General features: G+C 47.6%; 1 protein-coding gene across 1 annotated transcript; it reads left to right on the top strand.

The window, feature by feature from the left end:
* Nucleotides 1-1168: 1168 nt before the first annotated feature.
* On the top strand, nucleotides 1169-5743 carry LOC127342168 (uncharacterized). The gene is made up of 14 exons (XM_051368121.2): nucleotides 1169-1491; nucleotides 2366-2521; nucleotides 2617-2725; nucleotides 2812-2964; nucleotides 3195-3299; nucleotides 3858-3941; nucleotides 4066-4181; nucleotides 4274-4375; nucleotides 4457-4570; nucleotides 4658-4714; nucleotides 4854-4920; nucleotides 4999-5052; nucleotides 5159-5233; nucleotides 5325-5743. Exons 2-14 carry the CDS (start codon nucleotides 2493-2495, stop codon nucleotides 5472-5474), a joined length of 1215 nt encoding a protein of 404 aa, XP_051224081.1. The 5' UTR covers nucleotides 1169-1491; nucleotides 2366-2492; the 3' UTR covers nucleotides 5475-5743.
* Nucleotides 5744-7983: the final 2240 nt, after the last annotated feature.

Genomic DNA, 7983 nt, shown 5'->3' with positions numbered 1-7983 from the left:
CTTATCCCCTCACAACTGCTCTTCCTCTGTCATCCTCACGGGCATACAGGCCATGACCGCACCCCACGCAATGCCGCCGAGCGACTCCACGAAGCGCCGCCCTGCGCGCCCGCGCACAGCGCTGCCGCCCCCCACGGCCCCCACGAAGCGCCGCCGCTCGTCCCACCGCGGCTCCAAACACCTAGATGCTCTGCCCCCATGGTAGAGCCAGGGGAGGTCGCCGGCCGGCGTGGACTCACTCCTTTACGCCTCCATCCCGAGCGCCGCCTATATGGTCCCAGCGGCGCTGCTACATGCCTTCGGCCGCGCTGCTACATGCCCCGGGCCGCGCTGCTACAAGCGACCGGCGGGGCCGCTACATGCCACATGCGGGGCTGCTACAAGCCCCAGGCGACGGCGCTGCTAGAATCGCGAGGCGGCGTTGCTGCCACGGGCGGCCGACGCTGCTACAGCCGTCATCCATGTCCCCGTCCTCTGCTGCAAGTCGATGGTGGCCTGCTGCCGGTCGATCCGGGAATTGCTACTTTGGTCACCTCGCGTTGCTGCCACGGGCAGCCGGACTTGCTGCGATGGGCGACAGACGCTGCTACAGGCCCATCCGCCATGGCCATGGCCGCTGCTGCATCGAGGGCTGGGAGGCGACGGCATGTGCTACAGTAGGCGTCGGCGTCCGCTACAAAGGGCGGAGGCGCTTGCTACAAAAGGCAGCGGCAACTGCTACAAGGAGGCCGGCGGCGGTGACGGTGCTGCCGGACCGGGCGGCGGTGCTGCCGACGGGCGGTGGTACTGCAGGGACTTGACATCTCCATGTGGTGCTAGGATCGTGCGGGACTGAGATTACGTGCTTTTCTTTTTTTTTTTCTGCGTCGGAGCGGTGACTCTCTAATCAGACGATCGCTGTCGCTAGCATCTAAGGGCTGGCGATGATCCCCCGGGGGACGCTCAGCGCTGCCCTTTTCTGTTGCAGCAGCTGGAAAAACAACCAAGCAAACGGAGGTTGGTGCACGCCCTACACGGACGGGCGGGCCGCTGGTCCTCCTCCGCCAGCGCATCATCTCCATAGACGCATCCTGGCCGTCCGTCGAGATCGGTCGGAAGGGACGCGCGCCACCACGCGAGATGGAACCGGCGTCTCGCTCGCTTGGAGTTGGAGGGAACACTGAATCTTTCTTCTTCTCTTTGCTTCCGGCAGTTTGTTGTTCGTGCGGTTGGACTCTCGCCGTCCCTCGCCGTTGCCGCGCGCCCGCGCCCACGACTTCCTCTCCCACCACCCGCCTCCTCCCTCCCCCTACATATACACGCGCTGCCTCCTGCTCCGCCGCTCCTGCCTACCCGCCGCCGCGCATCTGCCTTCTTGTTCTTGGTTCGTGCTCGATTCAGCCGGGATTCCGTCCGCCTCCGAGTCAGGCCGTCAGTACCGGCGCCGGCGGGCTCGATTTGGTGGCCGGTGGTCTCGTCTGCCGGGCCAGCTGCACACCCTCCACACCCGAGGTAATCAACCTTTCTCCTCCGACGATTCTAGTGGGTCGGATCGCGCTGCTGCTCCGGCGGGCCGCCGGCCGGCCGTCCGGACAAGAAGAATTTCCTTTCCTCTTCTTGCCTTATCTCCATGCTTTGTTCCACTACCTTTCCAAGCACGGAATAAAAAGATACTTTTCTCTGTTTTAAAAGCCAGCTTTTCGGTAGGTGGAATTGGCTGGATTTGGGGGCTGCAGTTTCGCCAGAATTTAAGATGGTGGGACTTGGCTTACACTGCACCTAGCGTTGAATGTATCCGTCATCTATCTATCTATTATTATTATTATTATTTTAATTGTTACTAGTTTTAGTTTAGGGGTTGAATCCTCCCGTAAGCATAGTTGGAACTTGGACTCCTTCCCAGGTCTTAGTTAAATTAATCGACCTGTGTATCTGGTCAGCGGGAGTAATCCGCAGCTAAAATTTGAACTAGTACTGATACTTGTTAACAGCAACGTATTGCGATGTTTGATGGTTCTGAGGTTGAAAATTTGCAAAAAATCGGTCTCTTGTAGGCCATTAGAATATTTATTTACATATAATATCTTCTTGTCGTTGCAATCCTCCGGGTCTCTGACCATGGATTTCGCACTGTGTTTCTGCCACCTGTTAACTGCAATACATTGTGCTGCTTGATGATGCTTCTGAGGTTGAACAATTGCGTCTGCCAGTTGTCTGGGTCGTTACAACAGGTTCTGGTTGGTCATTAGGTCGTCATGCATTTCATCATGCATTTCATCATGCATATCCTGTGACTTATGAGAAACTTCATTAAAATGCATTCTGCAGTCCCGCGCGCATCCTCGGGGTCTCTGACCATGGATTTCGCGCTGTGTTTCTCTACCAGGCTCTCGTTTTTCTTGACGTATGACGCCATGCTGCTCGACCAGTCTGTGGTCTCTCTGAATGATCAGTAGCGGCCGTCGCACGCTTGCAAGTGCGAACCTCCCGTGTCTGCATTCTTGTACTGGATCATGGCGAAACTCGCAGCTGTTGGTCGCAGGTTTCTACCTTTTTCCTTTCTTCTGATTCGTTTATGAACTGCCTGCACTTTTCCCCACAGCTAAATTTTCCCCACTCAATTCTCGTGGCATGCAGCGTGCTCAGATTTACAAACGAAAGTATGAGGATTGGTATGGTAACAGTCATTGGGGCGGTCCTCGGCTTCTACATTGGGATCTCCTTCCCAACAGTGAGCATCACAAAGGTACAATGACGCTTCTTTTACCGAGCTAATCGCATTGTTTTGATTGATCGGAACGGAGTAACTTATGCATGTTTGGAATGTGCTAGCTGCACTTTCCATCCAGCTTTGTTTCATACAGGGACGAGACAAGCTCTGACCTCACGACGCAGGCTTTACTGAATCATGCCTGGACTTCTGCCAGAAATACAAGGGAGGAGAACAGTTCTGAGCAAAACTCAAATTCAAACGCTACTTTGAAGGTATGTGTTTTATGACTTGTATGTTTGGACAGCCATGGACAGACAGTTTAGCAAAAAATATATATATAATAAAGTATACCATTAGGATACCATCCATTTGATACGACATTCTTGTTGAATAATCCATGCATACAGGTTAAACATCTATATTGTGGGCACCCTTCCCTTATCACTGTTTACCTTCACCACAGTCTGTTCCCTAATACAAAGATTTTTCTTATGTATCATAGATTTATGTCCCAACAAACCCCAGGGGTGCAGAGCGGCTAGCACCAGACATTGTTGTGCCAGATACTGACTTCCATTTGCGCAGGTTGTGGGGAGACCCAAGTGAGGTACATTTTCTTGTGCAGCATACTCATATCACCCAACTGGTCTTCAATTTCTTACTACTGGATATTATGAGAGTGTTTTGAATTTCCAAAGTGTTTTCTATTTTCTTGCATATATTCAGATTTACAAGTATTTATGCCTTATATTTATGCTTGTTCTTTCTTTTGTGCCATGTGTTTCTTCATGTTCTTCTCGTCATTGTTAAATAAGAACAGAGTACCTTCACGACCCAAGTAAGGTCATTTACTACAGACTATCGTCAAAAATATTCTAACCTATAAACTAGTAATCAGACTTAGAAGCAATGCATCCCTTATGTTTATGCTTGTTCTTTCTTCAAGGTTTTGTTTGCCTTCCTACAAAAAAAAACTGTGTCATTAAGATCAATGTTCATATTATAATGTTTAATATGTCCATCTCATGCTGTCTGGCTGCTATTAAGTAAGAAACTAAGAACATCACATGGTGGGGTTTTTAAATTATTCCAAACAGTCTTAAACTCTGTATAGCCTTGTGAAGTCTGATGCTTTGTATGCTTACATTTGATCATCAATATGCAGGATCTGCCCTTCAAACCAAAGTACCTTGTGACTTTCACTGTTGGATATGCTCAAAAAGAAAATATAAACAGAGCAGTGAAGAAGGTAATGTTGCTAGCAAGTTGAGCAATCAAATACCAATTTCCCCAGTTTCAATAGCAACTGAAAATTCAATCTATATATGCCATTTCACGTGATTACCATCCTGATTATTTTGCTATTTGTGCAGTTTTCTGATAATTTTGCCATCCTGTTATTCCACTATGATGGTCGGGTGAGCGAATGGGAGGAATTTGAGTGGTCAAAGCGAGCCATCCATGTTAGTGTCAGCAAACAAACTAAGTGGTGCGTTACTGTGCTCTAATGTACTGTCCACTCCTTCAGTACTTCCAGTTTGATGTGTATCTTCTAAATGTTTTTTTGATGCATACCTGTAGGTGGTATGCCAAAAGATTCTTGCACCCTGATATTGTGGCGGCTTACGAGTATATATTCATCTGGGATGAGGACCTTGGGGTGGATCATTTTGATGCGGAGGAGTATGCTTCCTTCCTTCACTTCTCCATTCAATGCTTCTTGATATGATTAACTGACATATACATATTGTTGTTGGATTGCAGGTACATCAGACTTGTTAAGAAATATGGTCTGGATATCTCCCAGCCTGGTTTAGAGCCTGACCGGGGACTAACATGGCAGATGACCAAAAGAAGAGGTGACCGAGAGGTCCACAAGTGAGTGGAGTAGTTCTAATCTGAAGCAAATAAAAAAGCTGTTGAATATTTTTCTTTTTTCTGATGCAGTAACTTGTGTTGTTGTAGGGTGACAGAGGAAAGGCCAGGGTGGTGCTCTGACCCTCATCTTCCACCTTGTGCTGCGTATGTTTGCTTCTTATCCTGTTTACCTACTTATGCTTACGGAGCCTTCCTATTATATGATTGTCAACCTGCGGCATCTACTATTGCAGAGAGAACTAACTGATTCTTCGTTGTAGCTAATCACTTTGATGTAAAACAGGTTTGTTGAAATCATGGCTCCTGTCTTCTCAAGACACGCGTGGCGATGTGTATGGCATATGATTCAGGTATGAAAATGTCATTGGTTAGCGCCCGTGTTAACCTTTTTCTATCTTTATTCATTGGTGCTGCTCCTGGATACACAGAATGACTTGGTTCATGGTTGGGGCCTCGACTTTGCCCTCAGGAAATGCGTAGAGGTATACATTTCTCTCTTCAAATCGGTTTTGAAATTTCACCATCCTAGCTATCTCGCAATCATGCCCTTCTGGACATCTTTATCTGAGTTGTGCTCCTCAATCACAGCCTGCTCACGAGAAGATCGGGGTGGTCGATTCTCAGTGGATCACCCACCTGGTGGTTCCTTCTCTTGGGAACCAGGTAATTAGTCATCATTCACTTCTGAAACTCTGCTTGCCAGGTCTTACAGCGTGCAAAAAAGCATTTGTTAACATGTGCGATCAATTGGCAGGGCATGGCGGAGCACGGGAGGCCGGCATGGGAAGGGGTGAGGGCGCGGTGCCGGAAGGAGTGGGGCACATTTCAGACGAGGTTGGCGGATGCTGAGAAGGCCTACTACAGGATGATGGGCATCACACCTCCCAACTCCACCCTTGTCTAGCTAGCCGATGACTTCTTCCTCACCTACATGTTTTCTCTGTACGGATGACATGAGAGTACTGACTATACTGTACTTGGATGGTGGAGAGGCGATGATGATGATGATGAATGTATAGATTTTAGATGCCTTTAGAGGAGCACTCATGATGATGTTATAAAGATGTATCGACATAACAGTGCTCTCTCTGACTGTCAATGTCGTTGCCATGTTGTATGACCCGGTTCTGTTGCAAGCTCTGAATCAGGTTCCAGAATACTTTCAGCACAAAATCATGCGTTAGCATCAGCGCATCTCTGCTGCTCTGCACACCCTGTTCCTTGATCTTCACTCTGCCAGGCTGTATATGAACATGCTGTTATTTGATCTGTTGCAACTGCAAACTTTGGAACATGTAACTTCCATCCACTCTGGGAGCATTCGACAGGAAATAAAAGTTTTCTGTGCATTTTTGTGTGTGTAGAATCTTAGGAAATTTGTATAAGTGGTCACAAGAATTTGGACAGAAATATATTTTCCTCTGATAGACATTTTGATATTTTGGCAAGGTTGACCCAAATTAAATGGCTATTGCAGTTCAAAAAAAAAACAACAAAAAAGACATGGCGGCAAAACCAGAGGGACGTCAAATACATATAACGGAAAATTAAAACTGATCCTGGGTGCTGGTAATATGTTTTCTTACATACTACTACTTGGTCGAATGTTAAAGAATATGGTTTTGACTAAACAAGGATGCATTAGATTCATATAAACTATGAAAGTATTGATAATATGTTTTCTTACATACTACTTGGTCAAATGTTACAAAATCTATTTTTGATTAATCTAGGATGCATTACATTCTTGTAGTCATCACGATGGGATTCTAGTTGGTCCCAGGGGCCGATCCATCGGAGGAGGTTTCACATTCCAGCTGATTTTGCTTACCCTGCAAAAAAAACATATGGAAACTTTAGAAATGTAACTATTAGAATGTAATCGACTTGATTAAAAGCTACCGATATATAAATTAACAGTTGAACAATTAATTTCTCTGTCTTCTTGCCTGTTACATATTCCCCGGTCTTTTCGTCTCGATGGCACTGAGCTTAGCATCCTCACGTTATCGCCGGTCCTCGAATTCTGCCCAGGGCTTGATTTTGGCACCCATTAAAGGATTAGCATCCTCCTTTTCCCACCTCGGCCTCTTGCCGTCGTACCCACGACTTCTGAGAGTGATGGAACCTATGTTCATGCGACGCATGTCGAAACCCCACTGCTGCAATTCCTTGTCCTCCTTTCTAGCGCAATTATTCTTGAATGTTTCTCACTCCTGCTCCGTAATTGTGGGATATGCCTTGTGGACCTTGGAGTAATCATCAACCTTATCCATCATTTTTCGCACCCTCATTTTCCAACTTCTCAAGTACATACTGCACTTTCCATTCTTAAAGAGTTACAACACGTCGCCTTGTCGTTGTGGTCTCCCAACATCTTCAAACTAAAATTAAAATTCATATACTAGTTAGTAACAGCAAAGTTATCGGAAAATTTTGGCATGACCTTTGCTAAAAATGAGACATACAAAGTTGTCAGAAATTTGCCAAAATGGAAATTAATCAATATTTTGGCAAAACCTCAGCAACTCATATATATACACACTATAAACTCCAGCATTTCGTCACCAGCATCTCAATCACACCAGCATCTCAATCATCACCTGCATTTTGTCGAGCAAGTTAAGGGCACAATTCATACCGGGTGGAGGTGTGTGCATGTGTGTGTGTGTGTGGGGTGGGGGGGGGGGGGGGGGGGGGAGTACCCGCGCGGCGATCGACAACAACAACGATGACACGGCGGCCCATTTAATGGCGACGGCTAGGCGTGGTGTGGGCAGGGATGGGTGCGGTCGGCGTGCGTTTAAGAGTGTCCGCCGCCAATAAGCTTGCTCCTATAGCCTTTTTCCTACTAGTGACGAGGCCAGGCATCTTCATCACTGGACATCGGCACGCTGGAGAGTACGGGTAAAAATCACTGGGGCGATGGACGTACCGTACTGCCTTCCACTTCATCATCACATCACCATCGTCTACACCAAACGCATAAAGAAGACGGGATTTGAAGACGACAACCATTGCAGCAGCTTAATCGGAGGTGGTCCGCGACGTGGACTAGCGGACATAATTAATTGGGAGCCTTACGAGGCCCCGTGAACTAGAACACACAATCGCTCAATTCATATCGGCCACGCTAGCAGGTCACGGAGCACATATGTAAAGGGATCTTGTAATTTAGTTTCTCCATTGAGAGATTAATAGAAATGCATGTTTCCATATGTTTCATTTATGTCCTTATCTACACTAGCATGCCCACATATTCATTTTCCCCTGGCACGTAGGGGCCTTGGTGTCGCTAGTGTGTCCCATACGGCCTTGGTGTTGTTCTTGGCGGCGAGGGTGCGCGCCAGCTCCGGTGGCACTGCGTGGTGGAGAGCCGCGGCTTGCCAGAGGCTGTGCACCTGCAGTTGCAC

This window comes from Lolium perenne, chromosome 1 (assembly GCF_019359855.2).
Source record: "Lolium perenne isolate Kyuss_39 chromosome 1, Kyuss_2.0, whole genome shotgun sequence".
Classification (NCBI taxonomy): Eukaryota; Viridiplantae; Streptophyta; class Magnoliopsida; order Poales; family Poaceae; genus Lolium; species Lolium perenne.
This window is presented reverse-complemented; position numbering and strand designations above follow the sequence as displayed.

Bases quoted from the DNA above. Each gene is read 5' to 3' on its own strand.
- LOC127342168 (XM_051368121.2), top strand. From the start codon at position 2,493: ATGGCGAAACTCGCAGCTGTTGGTCGCAG. The intron at 2,726-2,811 runs GTACAATGACGC...GGAATGTGCTAG, and splicing joins CAACAGTGAGCATCACAAAG to CTGCACTTTCCATCCAGCTT. The intron at 5,234-5,324 runs GTAATTAGTCAT...ATCAATTGGCAG, and splicing joins TTCCTTCTCTTGGGAACCAG to GGCATGGCGGAGCACGGGAG.